General features: G+C 37.7%; 1 protein-coding gene across 1 annotated transcript in view; it reads right to left on the bottom strand.

Moving 5' to 3' along the window:
• CERS6 (ceramide synthase 6) overlaps positions 1–24,355 on the bottom strand; it is a 766,179-nt gene that overhangs the window by 77,990 nt on the left and 663,834 nt on the right. The window contains exon 8 of the mRNA XM_053712833.1: positions 16,277–16,383. Coding sequence (XP_053568808.1) covers positions 16,277–16,383 — 107 coding nt within the window. The remainder of the gene's footprint in view (positions 1–16,276; positions 16,384–24,355) is intronic.

The raw sequence follows: 24,355 nt of genomic DNA, 5'->3' as shown, positions 1-24,355 counted from the left end.
TATTTTAACGTGTGTATAAATAAATTGCACTGCCTTTTACTTTCACACTTGTTTTTGATTTTACATAGTTGATTTTAAGATTTTAAGAAGTACTTGTCCTATGTGATCTTAGTTTGGCTGAACTACTCCAGCTTGCAAAAGCGCCTGTTATATCCTTGCACTTGAACACATTGCTAAGGTATTTTTTGGAGGGAGGTCCTTTTTGTAATAGGCAGGGAGTGAGGGTTATATAGCGCCAGTATCTACTTCTTTGTCTTCAGAGATGGAAAACAAAAATCCTGAGTACTTCCTTAAAGGTAGGACAGCAGAGAAGAGCATCCATATCCATAATTGGCATCTTATGAAGAGACAATACAAGTGCAATCCAACTTTAGAAAAACCCTCCCTTTGTAAGTAAGGCACATGTGCCTGTTTAAAGTCTTACATACTTTGATTTTGGAATATACATTCTAAAACAGACATGTTCCAATAAGTATCATTACAAAGTAAACCAAGTCGAATGAAACACAGATATTTTTTTTAGATTGATTAGAAAACTAGTGGTGTGACAGACAGCTAAATCTTCTAGAAAAGCTTTGCAAGACCACCCAGAAAAACATAATTTATGTAAGAATTTACCTGATAAATTAATTTCTTTCATATTGGCAAGAGTCCATGAGCTAGTGACGTATGGGATATACAATCCTACCAGGAGGGGCAAAGTTTCCCAAACCTCAAAATGCCTATAAATACACCCCTCACCACACCCACAATTCAGTTTAACGAATAGCCAAGAAGTGAGGTGATAAAGAAAAGCATAAACAAAGGAATTGGAATAATTGTGCTTTATACAAAAAAATCATAACCACCATAAAAAGGGTGGGCCTCATGGACTCTTGCCAATATGAAAGAAATTAATTTATCAGGTAAATTCTTACATAAATTATGTTTTTTTTTCCATGTAATTGGCAAGAGTCCATGAGCTAGTGACGTATGGGATAGCAATACCCAAGATGTGGAACTCCACGCAAGAGTCACTAGAGAGGGAGGGATAAAAAATAAAGACAGCCAATTCCACTGAAAAAAATAATCCACAACCCAAATCATAAATTTTAATCTTATAATGGAAAAGAAAAAACTGAAATTATAAGCAGAAGAATCAAACTGAAACAGCTGCCTGAAAAACCTTTCTACCAAAAACTGCTTCTGAAGAAGAAAAAACATAAAAATGGTAGAATTTAGTAAATGTATGCAAAGAAGACCAAGTTGCTGCTTTGCAAATCTGATCAACTGAAGCTTCATTCTTAAAAGCCCAGGAAGTGGAAACTGACCTAGTAGAATGAGCTGTAATCCTCTGAGGCGGGGATTTACCTGACTCCAAATAAGCTTGATGAATCAAAAGCTTTAACCAAGATACCAAAGAAATGGCAGAAGCCTTCTGACCTTTCCTAGAACCAGAAAAGATAACAAATAGACTAGAAGTCTTCCTGAAATCTTTAGTAGCTTCAACATAATATTTCAAAGCTCTCACCACATCCAAAGAATGTAAAGATCTTTCCAAAGAATTCTTAGGATGGGGACACAAAGAAGGGACAACAATTTCCCTACTAATGTTGTTGGAATTCACAACTAGGTAAGAATTTAAATGAAGTCCGCAAAACTGCCTTATCCTGATGGAAAATCAGAAAAGGAGACTCACAAGAAAGAGCAGATAATTCAGAAACTCTTTTAGCAGAAGAGATGGCCAAAGGAAACAACACTTTCCAAGAAATCAATTTAATGTCCAAAGAATGCATAGGCTCAAATGGAGGAGCCTGTAAAGCCTTCAAAACCAAATTAAGACTCCAAGGAGGAGAGATTGATTTAATGACAGGCTTGATACGAACCAAAGCCTGTACAAAACAATGAATATCAGGGAGATTAGCAATTCTTCTGTGGAATAAAACAGAAAGAGCAGAGATTTGTCCTTTCAAGGAACTCGCAGACAAACCCTTATCCAAACCATCCTGAAGAAACTGCAAAATTCTAGGAATTCTAAAAGAATGCCAAAAGAATTTATGAGAAGAACACCATGAAATATGTCTTCCAAACTCGATAATAAATCTTTCTAGAAACAGATTTACGAGCCTGCAACATAGTATTAATCACTGAGTCAGAGAAACCTCTATGACTAAGCACTAAGCGTTCAATTTCCATACCTTCAAATTTAATGATTTGAGATCCTGATGGAAAAACGGACCTTGAGATAGAAGGTCTGGCCTTAGTGGAAGTGGCCATGGTTGGCAACTGGACATCTGAACAAGATCCACATACCAAAACCTGTGAGCCCATGCTGGAGCCACCAGCAGTACAAATGATTGCTCCATGATGATCTTGGAAATCACTCTTGGAAGAAGAACTAGAGGCGGAAAAATATAGGCAGGTTGATAACTCCAAGGAAGTGTCAATGCATCCACTGCTTCCACCTGAGGATCCCTGGACCTGCACAGGTACCTGGGAATTTTCTTGTTTAGATGAGATGCCATCAGATCTATTTCTGGAAGCCCCCAACATCTAAACAATTTGAAAAAATACATCTGGGTGAAGAGACCACTCTCCCAGATGTAAAGCTTGACGACTGAGATAATCCGCTTCCCAATTGTCTATACCTGGGATATGGACCACAGAAATTAGACAGGAGCTGGATTCTGCCCAAACAAGTATTTGGGATACTGCTTTCATAGCTTGAGGACTGTGAATCCCACCCTGATGATTGACATACGCCACAGTTGTGACATTGTCTGTCTGAAAACAAATAAACGGCTCTCTCTTCAATAGAGGCCAAAGTCAGAGATAGTCGAACATTGGGATCTAAGGATATTTATTGTGATATCCTTGTATAATCCCTGCATCATTGGTTCAGCATACAAAGCTGAAGAGGTCTCATGTGAAAACGAGCAAAGGGGATCGCGTCCGATGCTGCATTCCTGAGACCTAAAACCTCCATGCACATAGCTACTGAAGGGAATGATTGAGACTGAAGGTTCCGACAGGCTGCATCCAATTTCAAACATCTCTTGTCTGTTAGAGACAAAGTCATGGATACTGAATCTATTTGGAAACCTAAAAAGGTTACCTTTGTCTGAGGAATCAAATAACTTTTTGGTAAATTGATGCTCCAACCATGTCTTTGAAGAAACAACACTAGTTGATTTGTGTGAGATTCTGCAGAACGTAAAGACTGAGCAAGTACCAAGATATCGTCCAAATAAGGAAACACCTCAATACCCCGCTCTCTGATTACAGAGAGTAGGGCACCGAAAACCTTTGAAAAGATCCTTGGAGCTGTCGCTAGGCCAAAAGGAAGAGCAACAAATTGGTAATGCTTGTTTAGAAAAGAGAATCTCAGGAACTGATAGTGATCTGGATGAATTGGAATATGAAGATATGCATCCTGTAAGTCTATTGTGGACATATAATGCCCTTGCTGAACAAAAGGCAGAATAGTCCTTATAGTCACCATTTTGAATGTTGGTACCCTTATAAAACGATTCAAGACCTTTAGATCCAGAACTGGTCTGAATGAATTTTCTTTCTTTGGGACAATAAACAGATTTGAATAAAACCCCAGACCCTATTCCTGAAAAGGAACTGGCACAAATACCCCATATAACTCCAGGTCTGATACACACTTCAGGAAAGCCTGCGCTTTCTCTGGGTTCACTGGAATGCATGAGAGAAAGAAACTTCTCACAGGCGGTCTTACTCTGAAACCTATTCTGTACCCCTGAGAACCAATGTTCTGAATCCAATGATTTTGGACTGAATTTATCCAAACATCCTTGAAAAATTTTAATCTGCCCCCTACCAGCTGAGCTGGAATGAGGGCCGCACCTTCATGCGGACTTGGGGGCTGGTTTACATCTCTTAAATGGCTTGGATTTTTTCCAGATTGAGGAAGGCTTCCAATTGGAGACAGATTCCTTAGGGGAAGGACTAGGTTTCTGTTCCTTATTCTGTCGAAAGGAATGAAAACGGTTAGAAGCTTTAAATTTACCCTTAGATTTTTTATGCTGAGGCAAAAAAGCTCCCTTCCCCCCAGTGACAGTTGAGATTATAGAATCCAACTGAGAACCAAATAATTTATTACCTTGGAAAGAAAGAGATCAGCATTCCAATATTTAAGCCATAAAGCTCTTCTAGCTAAAATAGCTAAAGACATATATCTAACATCAATTCTGATGATATAAAAAATGGCATCACAAATGAAATTATTAGCATGTTGAATTAATTTAACAATGCTATACACATTATGATCTGATACTTGTTGCGCTAAAGTTTCCAACCAAAACGTTGAAGCAGCTGCAACATCAACCAAAGAAATAGCAGGCCTAAGAAGATGGCCTGAACATAAATAAGCTTTCCTTAGATAAGATTCAAGCTTCCTATCTAAAGGATCCTTAAAAGAAGTACTATCTTGTTGTACGTTTAGCAAGAGTAAAGATGGCCCCATCAACTTTGGGGATCTTTTTTTCCCAAAACTCCAGTAGGCAAAGGATACAATTTTTAAAACCTTGAAGGAGTAAAAGAAGTACCCAGTCTATTCCATTCCTTAGAAATCATATCTGAAATAGCATCAGGAACTGGAAAAACCTCTGGAATAACTACATGAGGTTTATAAACCGAATTTAAACGTTTACTAGTTTTAGTATCAAGAGGACTAGTTTCCTCCATATCTAATGCAATCAACACTTCTTTTAATAAAGAACGAATATACTCCATTTTAAATAAATAAGAGGATTTGTCAGTGTCAATATCTGAGGTAGGATCCTCTGAATCAGACAGATCCTCATCAGAGATAGATAAATCAGTATGTTGTCGGTCATTAAAAAATCAACTCTATAAGAAGTTTAAAAGACCTTTTACGTTTATTAGAAGGCGGAATGGCAGACAAAGCCTTCTGAATGGAATCAGAAATAAATTCTCTTAAATTTACAGGAATATCCTGAGCATTAGATGTTGATGGACCAGCAACATGTAAAGAACTACTACTGATGGAAACATTCTCTGCATGTAAAAGTTTATCATGACAACTATTACAAACCACAGCTGGAGGAACAGTTACCACAAGTTTACAACAAATGCACTTAGCTTTGGTAGAGCCGATATCAGGCAGCCGGATTCCAGTAGTAGATTCTGAGACAGGATCAGATTGAGACATCTTGCAGCATGTAAAAGAAAAAACAACATATAAAGCAAAATTATCAATTTCCTTATATAACAGTTTCAGGAATGGGAAAAACTGCAAACAGAATAGGCCTCTGACATAGAAAAAAAAGACCAGAGGCAAAAGGAATGAGGTCTTAAATAATGAAAAAATGTTTGGCGCCAAGTATGACGCACCACAAACTGAAAAACATTTTTTGGCGCCAAAAACGTCCGGAACGAAACTCGAGCCTCATAGATGACGCAAACTCGTGAAAAGACTTGGCGCCAACTAAGACACCGGAAATGACAAATTTGCGCCAAAAAACGTAATTTTTTGCGCCAAGAATGACGCAATAAATTATAGCATTTTGCGCTCTTGCGAGCCTAATACTGCCCGCAATTTTGAAAAAGTCAATTTGAAAACCTCAGGTAAGAAATACAAATTATTATTATTTTTTTTTTAGATATAAAGCATTTCCCAGATATGAAACTGACAGTCTGCAAAAAGGAAATATATTGATAAACCTGAATCATGGCAAAATAAGTACAAACATATATTTAGAACTTTATATTTAAAGTGCCAAACCATAGATGAGAGTGTCTTCAGTAAATTAAACATACTCACCAAAAGACACCCATCCACATATAGCAGATAGCCAAACCAGTACTGAAACGAGAATCAGTAGAGGTAATGGTATATAAGAGTATATCGTCGATCTAAAAAGGGAGGTAGGAGATGAATCTCTATGACCGATAACAGAGAACCTATGAAATAGATCCCCGTTAGGAAGACCATTGTATTCAATAGGTGATACTCCCTTCACATCCCTCTGACATTCACTGTACTCTGAGAGGAACCGGGCTTCAACATGCTTGGAAGCGCATATCAACGTAGAAATCTAGCATAAACTTACTTCACCACCTCCATAGGAGGCAAAGTTTGTAAAACTGAATTATGGGTGTGTTGAGGGGTGTATTTATAGGCATTTTGAGGTTTGGGAAACGTTGCCCCTCCTGGTAGGATTGTATATCCCATACATCACTAGCCCATGGACTCTTGCCAATTACATGAAAGAAAGGAGTCCAATATATATATATATATATGATTTAATAAGAAGGACTTCCAGGAACTTGATAAATGTGTCTGTCAAGCGGACAGGCTGAAAGAAAATTCACAAACTAGACATGAAAATGGTTCACATTAAAAAGGGGAGAATTAAACAATCTAGTAATGGGATACCTTCAAAAACGTATTTTGACCATTAAAGGGACAGTACACTGTAAAATTGTTTTTGCATTAATGTATTTTAAATAACTTGTTGTCTTGAGAAATTGCATTTTTGGGTTTATTTGTGTATATTAAGTAGCTGGTTTTGTGCTTTGAAACCACAGCCTATTACAAGGGGTTGAACTTAAGGTAATATCAGATCTCATTATGTTATAACTTTGTGTACACAGACTTGCTTCCTTATCTTATATTTGTCTGGAACACCAAAGCTCAATATACAGAGAGAATAATGGACAATTCTCATTTTATTACTTAACTATCCTGCATCCTACTGAGAGTGTAACTTCTTCTGCTGACTGTGTTTACTTAAACTTGTCAATAGCATATACTCTAGTATCAAAACTTTCAGTATAGGTTGGGAAACCACAAGCTAAATCAGCTATTTAAAAAGCTGATATAGGAGTAAAGGAACTACTTGCAACCAATTTAATACACTCTAGCAGGTAAAAAAGATCATTGGGAATAATTTAAAGGGGTGAACGTTTTTGGGTGAACTGTCCCTTTAAGTCTAAAACAAGATATATGCCCCCTCTATCCCTCCACACACACAAACACACATATGTTAGGGTAAAGAAATGATTGGAATAAAAACCTTGTCCCTCATCACATATCAGAACGTTACAAAATAAGCAAAGTTCTTATGGATCTTAATGATCTTGCAGCACAGCCCAAACAGCTCTCATGAAATCCATTCACCTTGTTTCTATAAGAAACTTCCAGGCATCTTAAATGTTTAAAAACTCTACTTTGTGCTACCAGGGTAAAAGGACTGAAAAGAAGAGACTGCTTGAACACCATACTCAATTAAAGGGATACTAAACCCAAATTTTTTCTTTCATGACCCAGACAGAGCATGCAATTTTAAGCAACTTTCTAATTTACTCCTATTATCAATATTTATTCGTTCTCTTACTATCTTTATTTGAAAATCAAGAATGTGAGCTTAGAAGCCGGCCCTGTTTTGGTTCAGCACCTAGGTTGCGCTTGCTGATTGGTGGCTAAATGTAGCCACCAATTAGAAAGCACTTTCCAGGGTGCTAAATCAAAAATAATACAACAGAATTTTTCCAGCAAAGGCGATGATACACTTAAAAGCCATTATAAACATGCCATGGCTTACAATCAAATATACTGCTACTATGGACAGCATACACTGTTTTATTGGCAGCTATACCTATAATATAAAAAAAATTAAATAAAGCAGTTCTGAATTTGAATAATATATTAATGATCCATTAGTTTAGGCAGGTTAAACAACTAAAATGAATCCAAACATGACGGATGCAAGCTGCCCTGGGGCCATCTGGTCTATAAAAATAAGCTGCTGAATGAAACTCAAAGAATTATTATATTTTTCTTTAATATCTGAATATTAAAATGTAATATACATTAATACATTTCAGACATTTGTATAGTATGGAAATAAGCATTTAAAACCAATTATTCAACAGCTGAAAAAAAGTAAAATATATACTGAATTAAAAAAAACAAAGTAACAACTAAACATATGTCTTCAGGCTTAGGCCAATCTTCAGAAATTATGCTAGAAAGCCATCAACTTGAAAAAATCTTTGCTTTTTTGAAACTAGCATTAAATTATTTTATATACCTCACTCAATACTCAGTAATTACCTATTAAAAAGGGGGAAAGCTACCTTAACCCCTTAATGACCACAACACTTTCCATTTTCTGTCCGTTTGGGACCAAGGCTATTTTTACATTTCTGCGGTGTTTGTGTTTAGCTGTAATTTTCCTCTTACTCATTTACTGTACCCACACATATTATATACCGTTTTTCTCGCCATTAAATGGACTTTCTAAAGATACCATTATTTGCATCATATCTTATAATTTACTATAAAAAAAAATATAAAATATGAGGAAAAAATTGAAAAAAAACACACTTTTTTTAACTATGACCCCCAAAATCTGTTACACATCTACAACCACCAAAAAACATCCGTGCTAAATAGTTTCTAAATTTTGTCCTGAGTTTAGAAATACCCAATGTTTACATGTTCTTTGCTATTTTTGTAAGTTATAGGGCCATAAATACAAGTAGCACTTTGCTATTTCCAAACCATTATTTTTCAAAATTAGCGCTAGTTACATTAGAACACTAATATCTTTCAGGAATCTCTGAATATCCATTGACATGTATATATTTTTTTTTTAGTAGACATCCCAAAGTATTCATCTAGGCCCATTTTGGTATATTTCATGCCACCATTTCACCTCCAAATGCGATTAAATACAAAAAATCGTTCACTTTTTTACTAATTTTTTCACAAACTTTTGGTTTCTCACTGAAATTATTTACAAACAGCTTGTGCAATTATGGCTTAAATGGTTGTAAATTCTTCTCTGGGATCCCCTTTGTTCAGAAATAGCAGACATATATGGCTTTGGCGTTGCTTTTTAGTAATTAGAAGGCTGCTAAATGCCACTGCGCACTACACGTGTATTATGCCCAGCAGTGAAGGGGTTAATTATGGACCATGTAGGGAGCTTTTAGGGATAATTTTAGCTTTAGTGTAGTGTAGTAGACAACCCCAAGTATTGATCTAGGCCAATTTTGGTATATTTCATGCCACCATTTCACCGCCAAATGCGATCAAATAAAAAAAAAGTTAAATTTTTCACAATTTTAGGTTTCTCACTGAAATCATTTACAAACAGCTTGTGCACTTATGACACAAATGGTCGTAAATGCTTCTCTGGGATCCCCTTTGTTCAGAAATAGCAGACATATATGGCTTTTTGGTAATTAGAAGGCCGCCAAATGCCGCTGCATTTCACACGTGTATTATGGCTAGCAGTGAATGGGTTAATTATGTAGCTTGTAGGGAGCTTGCAGGGTTAATTTTAGCTTTAGTGTAGAGCTCAGCCTCCCACCTGAAACATGAGACCCCCTGATCCCTCCCAAATAGCTCTCTTCCCTCCCCCACCCCACAATTGTCCCCACCATCTTAAGTACTGGCAGAAACTCTGCCAGTACTAAAATAAAAGCTATATTTGGGATTTATTTATTTTTTTAGCATATTTACATATGCTGCTGTGTAGGATCCCCCCTTAGCCCCCAGCCTCACTGATCCCCCACCAAACAGCTCTCTAACCCTCCCCCTCTGCCTTAATGGGCGCCATCTTGGGTACTGGCAGCTGTCTGCCAGTACCCAGTTTAGTAAAAAAATGTGCCTTTTTTTAAAAAAAAAATGCCCTTTTCTGTATTGTAGCTTCCCCCCCCCCCCAAGATCAACCCCCCACCCCTTCGAGATCCCTTAGCTGTTTATTTACAGCTTTCAAAACTTTTTATTTTTTACTTTTGACAGCTTTATTTTTCTGTAGTGTAGCGGTTCCCTCCCGCTCCCGCCCCGTGCACGCGCCTGCCCGCCGCCTCCCGTGCGCACTCCCGTCTGTCCCGCCCCCGATCCCGCCCCCCTCCACTCCACTCGGCACATCGATGGCCGCCCACCCGCCTCCCAGACTTGCTCCCACCCACCAACGATACCGGCCACCGATGTCCGGTGCAGAGAGGGCCACAGAGTGGCTCTCTCTGCATCAGATGGCCAAGGGGGGTTATTGCAGGATGCCTCGATATCGAGGCATCACTGCAATAACCGGAAAGCAGCTGGAAGCGAGCAGGATCGCTTCCAGCTGCTTTCCAGACCAAGGACGTACGCCACACGTCCTCGGTCATTAACTGTATTTTTTTTTAGGACGTGTGGCGTACGTCCTTGGTCATTAAGGGGTTAACAGTCCAGTCAAAATTAAACTTTTATGACTCTGATTTTAAATAAATTTCCAATTTACTTTTATCATTAAAGTGAAAGTAAATCCTAGCATTTTACAAACACTAGGATTTACTATTGAAACAAATAAAGTATAAGATACTTCATGTAGAAAGCTCCTTTATTTGATTCAATCGATCGCCGTTTTTACCTTGTACAGCAGCCCACAGCAAAAAAAAAAATAGCTGTGCGGTAAATCCGGCTCCCATGGGCGCCAAGCCGGATTTACTGCACGGCTATTCGCTAAGAGGTGAAAACGTCACCTCTTAGCCAAATTTTTTTTGTTGCTGTGGGCTGCTGTACAAGGTAAAAACGGCGATCGATTGAATCAAATAAAGGAGCTTTCTACATGAAGTATCTTATACTTTATTTGTTTCAATAGTAAATCCTAGTGTTTGTAAAACGCTAGGATTTACTTTCACTTTAAATTTGCCTTGTTCTGTTGAAGGCTAATCCTATGTAGGCTAATATGCTAATTTCTAAGCTCTTGAAGGACACGTCTTATCTTAGTGAATTTTGACAGTTTTTGACAGTTAGACAATGCTAGTTCACGTGTGCCATATAGATAATGTTGTGCTCAATCCCGTGGAGTTATTTATGAGTCAACACTGATTGGCTAAATTGCAAGTCTGTCAAAAGAACTGAGAAAGGGGGCAGTCTGCAGAGGCTTAGGTACAAGGTAATCACAGAGGTAAAAAGCATATTAATATAACAGTGTTGATTATGCAAAACTGGGGAATTGGTAATAAAGGAATTATCTATCCTTTAAAATAATAACAATTTTAAAGTAGGGTGTCGTATTAATAATTTTCCCTATTTTAGCTAATAAAAAATGTATTCCTGTGCAACAAATCCATGTCTGAGAAGCGCCCCCCCCCCCCCCCCCTTAAGTGAGGCACAGTGGATTTTTTATTTAAATACTAGACATCCCTTGGGAATAAATATGGAAAGCGATATAAATTTAGTCATCTAAATGTTTTGACCTAATGGGGTTCATCACATATAATGTCCACAAGAATTCTTAAAAGTTTGAAAAGTTTAAAAAGTTAACAAATATATAATTTACATAAGCATAAAAATAGAAAAATAGTTGGCATAAAAATGTAACCCACAAAGTAAGACTTTGAACATAAGTAATCAAACGACCACATAGGTTTAGTATCAGACAATCCTCTATACAGGTCTGTGTTAGTTATAAGTGTTTAAAAAGGCAGGAAGGGGTTAACTAATTGTTTTTAATTAATTAATGTGCATGTACATTTCTCTTTAAATAGAGGTCCCAGCAGCGGCAGGAACTAGCAGTGATCAAGTGTGTGTGGTTGACCGGCACGAAACATGTCTGCATTTGCCGTGCTGAGACCCTGGATCTCTCATTTTGAGCTGTTGCTCTTTTGATTTTATTGCTATAACTCCAATAAAGCTATTCTTTTATATGCACTGGCTTGACCCCATATGTCTGCTTCTCCTCAGCATCAGGTGATGCCTGGAAATACTTTGTTGATTCACAGGATTGTTTGCGCCTTGGACGGAGGCGCTCTGTCTGGGTTTCCAGGACGAAGAGGAAGGACTCAGTGACCGGTACCTACGCTGAAGAGATGCTGCCCGCTACACAGATTCCCACTAACTGGTAAGCGACACTTTATTTTGTGTTCATAGGAGGGGGAAGCCTAGGTTAAGGGGCTCTCATGGTGGGGATGTCCACAGCAGGAGGATTGATTGTGGTGAGGGATCCAGCAGTTAGGGGGTTAGATGTTGTGGGTAGTAAGGTGGTTAAGGCATTAAGCGTGGTTCAGAGTCGATGGTTAGAAGGTTAAGTGTAGAGGGGGCTCTGACAGGGGGATTGTTGTGGTGGGAGTTCCAGTGGTTAGGAATAAATTCAGTGGGAGGTCTGAGGTTAGCGTGGTGGGAGGTATGTGGTTAATGGGTTAAGTATGTGGGGGTCTAGAGGTTGAGGGTTCCAGCAGTTAGGGTTAAATGCAATGGGGGGTTTGGCTGTAAGGGATCAAAAAAGATTCTGTTAATTGCAGTGGGGGTCCATATGGTTAGGGGTTAAGCATGTGGGGGATCTGCTGGCTACGGGCTTGTAATGTGTGTTTAAAAGGAAAAAAAAAAAAACTAATACTAAAGTATTAAATAATGTATATGTGTTAATTTGTTATTATTTTAATTTATGAAGGTGGCAGTTTGTTATTAATTATTGTCCAAAAACAAATGCACATCTCTAGTGATTATTACCTTTTATTTATTGTTTTGAACTATGAATTGATTGAACTGTAGCCTGTTCCTGAATTTAGCTTGTCATTTCTCTAGCAGTGTCTGTTAGTGTACAAAACTGTTGTATAATGCCAAGTTACATGACTTTAATATACATTACATTTTGTAACTGTGGTTACCCTGTTTCTTTTCTGCTCTGCAAAGCTGATTTAGCCTGTCACAAAAAGAATTGTTTAATAGAGGAAGGATAACATTTAAAGGGTCAGTAAAGTCAAAATTATGAATAGGACAGATCATGCAAAACAAATTTCAATTTTGTTTCTATTATTTAATTTGCTTCGCTCTCCTTGTATCCTTTGTTTAAAAGCATAGTTAGGTAGGCTAAGAAGCAACAATGCGCTACTGGGAGCTAGCTGGTGATTGGTGGCTGCACATACAGTTGTATGCAAAAGTTTAGGCACCCCTGACAATTTCCATGATTTCCATTTATAAATAATTGGGTGTTTGGATCAGCAATTTCATTTTGATGTATCAAATAACTGAAGGACACAGTAATATTTCAGTAGTGAAATAAGTTTTTTTGGATTAACATAAAATGTGCAATATGCATCAAAACGAAATAAGACAGGTGCATACATTGGGCACCCTTGTCATTTTGTTGATTTGAATACCTGTAAATATCTAGCACTGAATAACTGGAACACACAATTGGTTTGGTGAGCCCATCAAGCCTTGAACTTCATAGACAGGTGCATCCAATCATGAGAAAAGGTATTTAAGGTGGCCAATTGCAAGTTGTTTTTCTCTTTGACTCTCCTCTGAAGAGTGGCAGCATGGGGGCCTCAAAACATCTCAAAATTACCTGAACAAAGATTGTTCAACATTATGGTTTAGGGGAAGGCTACAAAAAGCTATCACAGAGATTTAAGCTGTCAGTGTCCACTGTGAGGAGCATAGTGAGGAAATGGAAGACCATAGGCACAGTCCTTGTTAAGGCCAGAAGTAAAATATTGGAGAGGCAAAGGTAAAGGATTGTGAGAACGGTGGTCAAAAACAGCCCACAGACCACCTCCAAAGACCTACAACATCATCTTGCTACAGATGGTGTCACTGTACATCGTTCAACAATTCAGCGTATGGGAGAGTGATGCGGAAGAAGCCTTTAATGCACACACGCCACAAACAGAGTCGCTTGAGGTATGCAAACGCACATTTGGACAAGCCAGCTTCATTTTGGAAGAAGGTGCTGTGGACTGATGAAAGAATGGCAATCCCAGTCCCCAGACCTGTATATCATTGAAAATTTGTGGGGTGATGTGAAGCGGGCTGTCCATACTCAGCAACCATCAAACCTAACTGAACTGGAGATGTTTTGCAAGAAAGAATGGTCCAAAATACCTTCATCCAGAATCCAGACACTCATTACAGGCTATAGGAAGCATCTAGAAGATGTTATTTCTGCTAAAGGAGGCTCTATTAAATATTATTGCAATATTTCTGTTGGGGTGCCCAAATTTATGCACCTGTCTAATTTCGTTTTGATGCATATTGCACATTTTCTGTTAATCCAATAAACCTAATTTCACTACTGAAATATTACTTTGTCCTTCAGTTATTTGATAAATCAAAATGAAATTGCTGACCCAAACACCCAGTTATTTATAAATTAAAATCATGGAAATTGTCAGGGGTGCCTAAACTTTTTCATACGACTGTATATGTCTCTTGTAACCGTATTGCCTGGTACAGTATGTTCAACAAGCTCCCATCAGTGCAATGCTGCTTCTTCTTCATTAAAGGATACAAGAGAATGAATCATGAAAGAAAAAGGGACATGAAACCCACATTTTTTCTTTTAAGATTTAGAAAGAGCATGCAATTTTAAACAACTTTTTAATTTACTTCTATTATCTAATTTGCTTTATTCTCTTTTTGCTGAAAAGCATATCTATATAGGCTCAGTAGCTGCTGATTGGTGGCTGCACATAGATGCCTTGTGTGATTGGCTCACCCATGTGCATTGTTATTTCTTCAACAAAGGATATCTAAAGTATAACGCAAATTAGATAATAGAAGTAAATTGGAATATTGTTTAAAATTGTATTCTCTACCTGAATCATGAAATAATTTTTTGGGGTTTAATGTCTCTTTAAGGGGTATATGAAGAACTTTGAACTGCTTATAAACAGGGACTTTAGAACAATCAAAGCCTTGAATTTGTATCAACTGAAAGGAATCTCATACACAGAACTGAAAGATTGATACAACCACTGATAAATCAGGTTATATAGTGTTGCCTGCTAACAAGATTCTAGGAAAAATTGTAAATACAGGGCTACTCCTAATGAATAAACCATTGGGAGTCTAAATAACATAATATTAATAGATTAAATATATTGCTAAAATCACCTTTCCATATGGGCAAATTAGTAAATAAAAACGCACTTCTATCTAAGCTCATGGAAATGTTTAACTAAGTCAAAATCGGATCCAATGAGGGTATGGTCCTGCCACTAGTTTCCCGCATGGTGGTCCTAGTAACCATTTACAGTGCATTCTACAAATAGATAGAAACAGGACTGACATAGCTACTTCATAGGCCGGAGTCCTTATCTTGAATAAGGTTTCATGTGTAAGAGAGACATTATTTACAATTTCATCTGTATTATTTGGGAAAGCAGCAATTGCAAAATAACCTGCATCTGGTTGACCAGCCCCATATAAAAATAATATAGTGACAGATGTGCACCACTCATCAATATGTTTCAAGATAATTGTTGCACACAGTTGAACTACATGTAGCATCTCTCACTGACATTAATAGCTGTTTCTACATTGTTATGGCTATCTCCTTACTCAAACCTATACATTTTTATGCTGTACATTGTCAGGAATCAACAGCAGTATTCCAGCACACCATAAAAAACACATGAGCTATGGATTTAGCTAGATCAATAGCCTTAAAGGGGCAGTCTACACCTTAGTCATCTTAAAGTCTTACCTTTGATTAAGCTGCAAATAGCCTCCTGCACCCTTTCTATATCATGCAGCAGGAACAGTAAAACAGTTATTTTGAAATGAATAGTGTTTCTGGCCAGTTTGAAATGGCTGCCAAGCTTAGCCAACTGATGACATCACGATCGGGGCTGCATATTGCTTCCAATCACAAAAGGCTCACTAGTTAGATTCAACAGACTGTCAATGCTATTCAGCGGAGTGCATAGATGCAGCCCAGATAGTGATGTCATCGGTAGGTGGAGCTTGGCATCCATTTCAAACTTTTTTCAGTAAAAACGTTTTAACACATACTAGCTTAAAAGAATAGTCTAGTCAAAATTAAACTTTTATGATTCAGAAAGGGCATGCAATTTTAAGCAACTATCTAATTTACTCCTATTATCAATTTTTTTTCATTCTCTTGGTATTTTTATTTGAATGTAAGCATACAAGCTGGCCCATTTTTGGTTCAGCACCTGGATAGAGCTTGCTTATTGGTGGCTACATTTAGACACTAATCAGAAAGTGCTACCCAGGTTCTGAACCAAAAAATAGGCTGGCTCCTATGCTTAAATTCTTGCCTTTTCAAATAAAGATACAAAGAGAACAAAGAAAAATTAATAATAGGAGTAAATTAGAAATTTGTTTAAAATTTCCTGCTCTACCTGAATCATGAAAGTTTAATTTTGACTAGACTGTTTCTTTAATATAGAAACACACTTTCCCTGCTCTTGTGGTGGACGGGAAGAGGCCATTGTTTGATAACTGCTATAATTGTTATAATTCTAAATTAAAAGTAAGTTTACTCAATGTTACACTTACCATAAAGGAAACACTCCGAGTCTTGCAATAATGAAGACCAAAGCAAACATGACAAATAAAAGGTCGCATAATTTTTGACACTTGGAATAATTGGCCATTTTAGCTGCCTAGAAAAAAAAAAGAAATATGTTTAGACAGTAGCACAATGAAAATTATGTTTTGTAACTGATTTGCAAGTGAATATTATATCAAGATTATAATATTTTTGGAGACAAAAAATACAACACAGTGAAAATTATACGCCATGTCCGTAGCTACAAACTATTTAGTCAAATAGACAATAGACTATATTTTAAAGCAAATCTTCATGTTCACACATAGGGGCCGAATTATCAAGCTCCGATAAGGACTGCTTGTACAGTGATAAATGCCGACAGCATATGCTGTTGGCATTTAGCGACGTGCAGCTTACATGATACGCTACATCGTATCATGTCCCCTCGCACATTAATAAATAGGTCAGGTCCCATATCCTCAACTTTATTGAAATGAAGAAAAAATTATTGAAGTCTGCTTTCTTCATTATGTCCTCTAAAAGGGGCTATATTAAAGGGACACTGAACCCAAATTTTTTCTTTTGTGATTCAGATAGAGCATGAAATTTTAAGCAACTTTCTAATGTATTCCTATTATCAAATGTTCTTTATTCTCTTGGTATCTTTATTTGAAATGCAAGAATGTAAGTTTAGATGCCGGCCCATTTTTAGTGAACAACCTAGGTTGTCCTTGCTGATTGGTGGATAAATTCATCCTCCAATCAAAAACTGCTGTCCAGAGTCCTGAACCAAGAAAAAAAGCTTAGATGGCTTCTTTTTATATAAAGATAGCAAGATAACAAAGAAACATTGATAATAGGAGTAAAATAGAAAGTTGCTTAAAATTGCATGCTCTATCTGAATCACGAAATAATTTTTTGGGGTTCAGTGTCCCTTTAAAATGTATTTAAGTTAGTTTTTTTTTTTTTTTTAAACCTTATGCGATCTCTACCAGCAAAATCAGATGTGGTTCCCCTTATCAGCCAGGATGGGCAAAAGCAATACTGCATTATTAGTTTAGTTTTAAATTTAGACAGCTTTTACTTAGCATTTTTCAGACAGAAAAATAAATTTATATATATTATATATATATATATATATATAAAAGATAAACTAATTGACAAAAAATTACATTAATGCCAAGAGTTTAAGCGCTTAATAAAATGTTAAAAACAAAGGAAATTCCCAAGTTAAACTGCCCCCACCCTGCATGATCAATGACATCACTGACTACATCACACATGACATTTTTGATGACATCATCAATTACATCACTAGTGACATGTAGTGATGTCCCGAACTGTTCGCCCGCGAACGGTTCACAGCGAACATAGCTTGTTCGCGTTCGCGTTTGTGGGCGAACACATGGCGATCCGCCCCTATGTGTCATCATTGTGGAAACTTTGACCCTTTATGTCACAGCCGCCTGACACATTAGAGCCAATCAACATCAGACACTCCCTCACAGACACTCCAAGCTACTCGGAATCCGCCATTTTAGACTCATAACGACCTTGCTTTTTTAATGATAGGACGTGTTATGTTTTTGCTCCTGACATTAATAGGAAAAACACAGCTAGGCTAGTGTATTTACAGTCCAGAAGGACTCCACTCATCTCTGCTGCAAGCACAGCACCCCAAAAAGCCCTTTTTAGGGCTATATTTCGTGCCGTTTTTTTTTTTTTTTTTTTTTTTTTTTTTATTAGCATTTGCCTGGCTTTCAGCTGTGTGTTTAAGGCTCACAGCATATGCTGTGACTACTGCCACCACTGATATCTCCCTAACAACATTAGTTTAAATTTAACTAACCCAAAAATATAATTATTTTTCTAGTGTAATTTTTTTTCATTTTCTATCAGGCCAGTGTCACACAGCATATACTCTGGTTCATTGCTCTGTGCCAGCCAGCAGCCAGCAGTGTTAATATCCGTTTCTAACATTATTTTTATTTTAAAAAAAAAACACAAAAAAATATTTTTCTAGTGTAATCTAATTACATTTACTATCATGCCTGTGTCTGTCAGGCTCACTCAGCATTAATATACCTCTTTTTTTTCAGTCTTTTGGTTAATTGGTCTGTGCCAGGCAGCCACCCAGCACTCATATCTATTTTTCTTTCACCTTAATTTTAATATAAAAAAAAAAAAAAAGTTTAAATTTGTTTGCTAGTGTAATCAAATCTAATTTTCTATCCGGCCTGTGTGTTTTGCTGACATAGAGAGCCTACTGTGTTTACTTGCTGCCCTCCCTAGTCTATGAGCCACGACTCATATGTGTTTAACCTTTTTTTAATTTCCCCCCCAAAAAAATAATTTCAATCATTTTTCTAGTGTAATCTAATAGTATTTTCTATCAGGCGTGTGTGTATCCGACATACATAGCCTACTGTTTTAAATAGCTGCCCTTCCAAGGCTATCAGCCACGACTCATATGTATGTGCTTAACCTTTTTCTTAAAATTTCCAAAAAAAAGTCTTTAAATCATTATGCTAGTGTAATCTAATTGTATTTTCTATCAGGCCTGTGTCTAACTGTCTATCTGACTTACACAGCATACTGTTGTTATAATTGCTGCCCTACGTAGCAGCCAGCCAGTGCGACCACTCATAGAGTCATATGTGCATTGCACTTCTTAACATAATTTTAATATTAAAATCTAAAATTTTAAAATATTTTGCTAGTGTAATGTAACTTAATTTTCTATCAGTCCTGTGTTTTTGTCACTTACACAGCATACTGTGTTAAATTACTGCCCTACCTACCATCCACGACTCATATCTGCCAGCCTGTCTGCCAGGCCCAAGTAGCCAATTAGTGGCACCAATCACAATTCTTGTAACAGTAATAAAAAAAACAACATAATTTTTTGGACTGCAAATATTCAGTCTCCTAGGGCCATTGAATTTCATTTACCTCCTGCCTGCCACTGCCAGCCTTTTGTGCCAGGCCGACTAGCCAACTATTTACACCAATCATAATTGTTGTCACAGTCAGACTGTATAGTTATTAATTTAAATAAAAAAATTTTTTAGTGTTGATCTTAACCCTCAGTTTGCTCGTGCCTTTGAATTGCACTTTTCTACAGCCTTCCAAGCCTGTGTGCCAGGCCTACTTAAAAAATGCCTTTCCTGTAATCTTTTATTCAAAAGGATAACATATCTCCTCTTTCATGCTGTTGTTTCGGTTGAGGCTCCGGGACCCTCGTATTAAAAAGGCCTGAGCATAAATAAGTGTCACGGCTGTGTAATCAATGTTTTTTTCTAATTTCACGGTTGTAAATAATGATCTGTGGGTTTCTAAAATCAATGCCTTTCCTGTAATCTTTTATTCAAAAGGATGACATATCTCCTCTTTCATGCTGTTGTTTCGGTTGAGGCCCCGGGACCCTCGTATTAAAAAGGCCTGAGCATAAATAAGTGTGACGGGTGTGTAATCAATTTTTTTTTCTAAATTCACGGTTGCAAATAATGATCTGTGGGTTTCTAAAATCAATGCCTTTACTGTAATCTTTTATTCAAAATGATGACAGTACTACCAAAATACAGCCAATGAAGGGCCTTAGGAAGACTGAGCCAAGGTTGGATTGTAGTATTTGGTTAGGCTAATCATGATGGCCATGTAGACCACCACCACCGAGAGTCCTGGAAGTAACAGGGATGATGAGATGAAAGAGCTAAGAATAGTAGAACTTGAAACAACAGAGTTAGCCATGGGTGTTAGTGCAAAACCGCTTGGCTTTTTTTTGGCTTTGGGTGCGGCTATTCATGCAGGCCATATAGAGCTGGCAACATTCGGTGTCGTATCAGCTATTAAACTAATAAGAACAGTACTACCAAAATACAGCCAATGAAGGGCCTTAGGAAGACTGGGCCAAGGTTGGATTGTAGTATTTGGTTAGGCTAATCATGATGGCCATGTAGACCACCACCACCGAGAGTCCTGGAAGTAACAGGGATGATGAGATGAAAGAGCTAAGAATAGTAGAACTTGAAACAACAGAGTTAGCCATGGGTGTTAGTGCAAAACCGCTTGGCTTTTTTTTGGCTTTGGGTGCGGCTATTCATGCAGGCCATATAGAGCTGACAACATTCGGTGTCGTATCAGCTATTAAACTAATAAGAACAGTACTACCAAAATACAGCCAATGAAGGGCCTTAGGAAGACTGGGCCAAGGTTGGATTGTAGTATTTGGTTAGGCTAACCATGATGGCCATGTAGACCACCACCACCGAGAGTCCTGGAAGTAACAGGGATGATGAGATGAAAGAGCTAAGAATAGTAGAACTTGAAACAACAGAGTTAGCCATGGGTGTTAGTGCAAAACCGCTTGGCTTTTTTTTGGCTTTGGGTGCGGCTATTCATGCAGGCCATATAGAGCAGACAACATTCGGTGTCGTATCAGCTATTAAACTAATAAGAACAGTACTACCAAAATACAGCCAATGAAGGGGCTTAGGAAGACTGGGCCAAGGTTGGATTGTAGTATTTGGTTAGGCTAATCATGATGGCCATGTAGACCACCATGTAGTAATAAGAACAGTACTACCAAAATACAGCCAATGAAGGGCTTTAGGAAGACTGAGCCAAGGTTGGATTGTAGTATTTGGTTAGGCTAATCATGATGGCCATGTAGACCACCACCACCGAGAGTCTTGGAAGTAACAGGGATGATGAGATGAAAGTGCTAAGAATAGTACTACTTGAAACAACAGAGTTAGCCATGGGTGTTAATCCAAGACCGCTTGGATTTATTTTTGTATTGGGTGCAGCTAATCATGCAGGCCATATAGAGCTGACAACATTCGGTGTTGTATCAGCTATAAAAATAATTATAACTGTACTATCAAAATACAGACAATGAAGGGCTATGAAGACTGAGCAAAGGTTGGATTGTAGTATTTTGTTCGGCTAATCATGATGGCCATGTAGACCGCCCGTAACAGGGATGAAAGTGCTAAGAATAGTACTAATTGAAACAACAGAGTTAGCCATGGGTGTTAGTCTAAGACCACTCGGCTTTTTTTTGGGTTTGGGTGCAGCTAATCATGAAGGACAGATAGACCTGCCACCATTTGGTGTTGTAACAGGTATGAAAATGCAAAGAACAGTACTACATAACACAACCTACTTACCATGGGTCCCAGAACATATGTTTGGTTGTTATATTTTGTAAGGGTAATCATGCAGGCCATATAGACCTCCACCGATAGGGTGAGTATGAGTAACAGCTATTAAAATGAGAAGGACATTACTAATTAACACAACATAGTTACCATGGGTCGCAGACCAAGAGCAGATGTCTTATTATTATATTTTGTATGGGTAATCATCCAGGCCGTATAGACCTCACCAAATAGGGGGAGTTACAGAGATTAAAGTGCTAAGAATGGTAGTACTTAAAACACAACCTCGTTAAAATAGGTAGCAGACCACATGTCTTATTATTATAATTTTTCAGGGTAATCTGGCAGGCCATATAGAACTCCCCCGATAGGGGGGGGGGGAACAGGGATTAAAGTGCTAAGAAAAGTACTAATTGACACAAGCTAGTTGGGTCCAAGAACGCATGTTTGATTATTAGAATTTATTAGGGTAATTATATATCTAACAAATCTATCTATTTCTCTTCTATCGATTCTATCTAACTATCAATCTATGTATATCTATCTATCCTATCTATCACTATCAATCTATCTTCTGTCCGGGATGTTTTGAGACAGCCACTTTGGGAATGTTAGTTGATTTAGACCCATTATGGCTTAAAAGCAGACTCTGCATCAACTATGTAATTTTCCATGGGAGTTTTGCCAGGGATCCCCCTCCAGCATGCAACAGTCCAGGTGTTAGTACCCTTGAAACAACTTTTCCATCACTATTGTGGCCAGAAAGAGTCCTTGTAGGTTTTAAAGTTCGCCTGCCTATTGAATTCAATGGCGGTTTGCGCGGTTCGCGCGTTCGCGAACAATACCGGAAGTTCGAGTCCGCGGTTCGCAAACCGAAAATTTTAGGTTCGCGACATCACTAGTGACATGACCTATGACACTATCAATAGCATCAGTAGTGACATAACCCATGACATCATCCTACAGATCAGATAATTTTTTGTTTTGAATCAGATATCACTAATGACATCACTTATGACATCTGTAGTGACATGATCTTTAAAATCATCCTACACAAACAAATTATATTTTCTATATATCACTAGTAACATTATCTTTATCATCATCAATCCCATTAGTAGTGACATAACCCATAACATTATTCTACACAAAGAAATGATAATTTCTAAATCATCAATTACATCACTAGTGACATCAATGACATCAGTAAAGACATAACCCATCACAACATTCTTCAAATCAAAAAGATTACATTTTCTAAAAGTATAACTCCCTAACAGCCACCACAACACACAACAATTTTTTTCTGCATTTTTAACCATATTTTCCTCACCCTTGCCCATATCCTCATCTGTACACACAAGCATCGCCTCATTCCTCCATCTCATTTCCTATCCCTCATACACCACCTTGCTTTCTGTGTTGCCCCTTCTATCAAGACAATCATGTCTACTTCACACCAGCACTTCTAGGCTATCAATTACTTATTATCAATATGTACCTGTAATCTGTAGCCTTATCCTTCCCATATTAGTCTATTTTAACCCCCTTCCTTCCTTTTCACATATGAAGTTCTTCTCATCCTTTCCATTAATCATGCTGTGTTTCTAACCCTCTCATTTTTCTCTATTATGCACATCAGTCTTTTCAGTCTTTACCTTTTAATTGCCCTAATTTCTCAGGCACATGCAGCCTCTTTGCCCATCCCTTGCTTAGTTTTCTCAGATGCATCTTACATCCTACAGAATTTTTCTCCTTTTTCCTAACACGGAGCATCTTTCTAGCCCTCTTACACCTATCATACATAATTCATTCTTACCCTCTTAGATCACAGTTAGCACAATCAATTAAGTCAATACAAGCAACATACTAAAGGTCTTACTCACTACATACTTTTGTCTAATGGAAACATTCATATATTTCTACACATTGCTGTATATGGTTGTACCATTAATTACATCATACGTGATGTCATAAACAATATTGCATTATATAATCTGAGATAGATTGTAATACATTTTTTCTACATTTCTCTGATGTGTAGAACATTTTCATGGGTTATGTCACTACTGGTGCAATTGGTTATGTTATAAGTGATGTCACTAGTGATGTAGTTGATTATTTAAAAAAATAATTTATTTGCTCTGTAGGATGATGTCATGAGTTATGTCACTACTGATAACATTGATGATGTCATAGGTAATGTCAGGAGTCTCAAAGTACAGCCCTGCAGGCCATTTCTGACCCACAAACTAGTTACTATGCAGCCTGCCACTGACACCACATAACTGAGCGCTGTGGGCTGATTAACGTTATGCCGGGGGCAGGAGGAGCTGCAGAGGAGTGTTTTGCCCAGAGCTTGTGTTTGTTTGCTATGGACTCTGGAGCAAAGCAGTGATGAGGGGACCCAGGATTTCACTTGCGGAGTGTGGTGTCACTGTCAGTGGGACTGTTAGGCAAACTGAGCTTGAAGAAGAGACAGTCAGGAGCAGCAGAAGAGAAGGACAAGTGAGTGGGTTGAGCGAGGTATGTGCCAAGTACAGCTGCCTTATAGGGAGTTTTTTTTTGTTGTGTGTATGTAAAATTTCCAATAGAGGAGCTGTATTTCTTGCTTTATTGTTTAAAATACTGTGCCATGCCATAACTTGTGTGTGTGTGGGTTTGTGTGTGTTTGTGTTTTTGTGGGGGGTCTGTGTGTGTTTGTGGGGTCTATGTGTATGGGTCTATGGGTTAGGAATTTGATCAGCGATTTGCTGACTTCACAATTCACAATGCAACTTTCCAGATGTTTGCAGATCCCTTTTTGTTTGATGTTAACAGTGCTCCAAATGCAATAGATCTGCAATGCTGAACTGACCTTAAAGCTAATTTTAGAGATGCACAGGGAAACCAATAAATAATAGGTCAGTTTTTGAGAGTTAC

This window comes from Bombina bombina, chromosome 1 (genome assembly GCF_027579735.1).
Source record: "Bombina bombina isolate aBomBom1 chromosome 1, aBomBom1.pri, whole genome shotgun sequence".
Classification (NCBI taxonomy): domain Eukaryota; kingdom Metazoa; phylum Chordata; class Amphibia; order Anura; family Bombinatoridae; genus Bombina; species Bombina bombina.
Note: the sequence above shows the minus strand (reverse complement) of the source record. Positions and strands in the feature narration are given on the sequence as shown.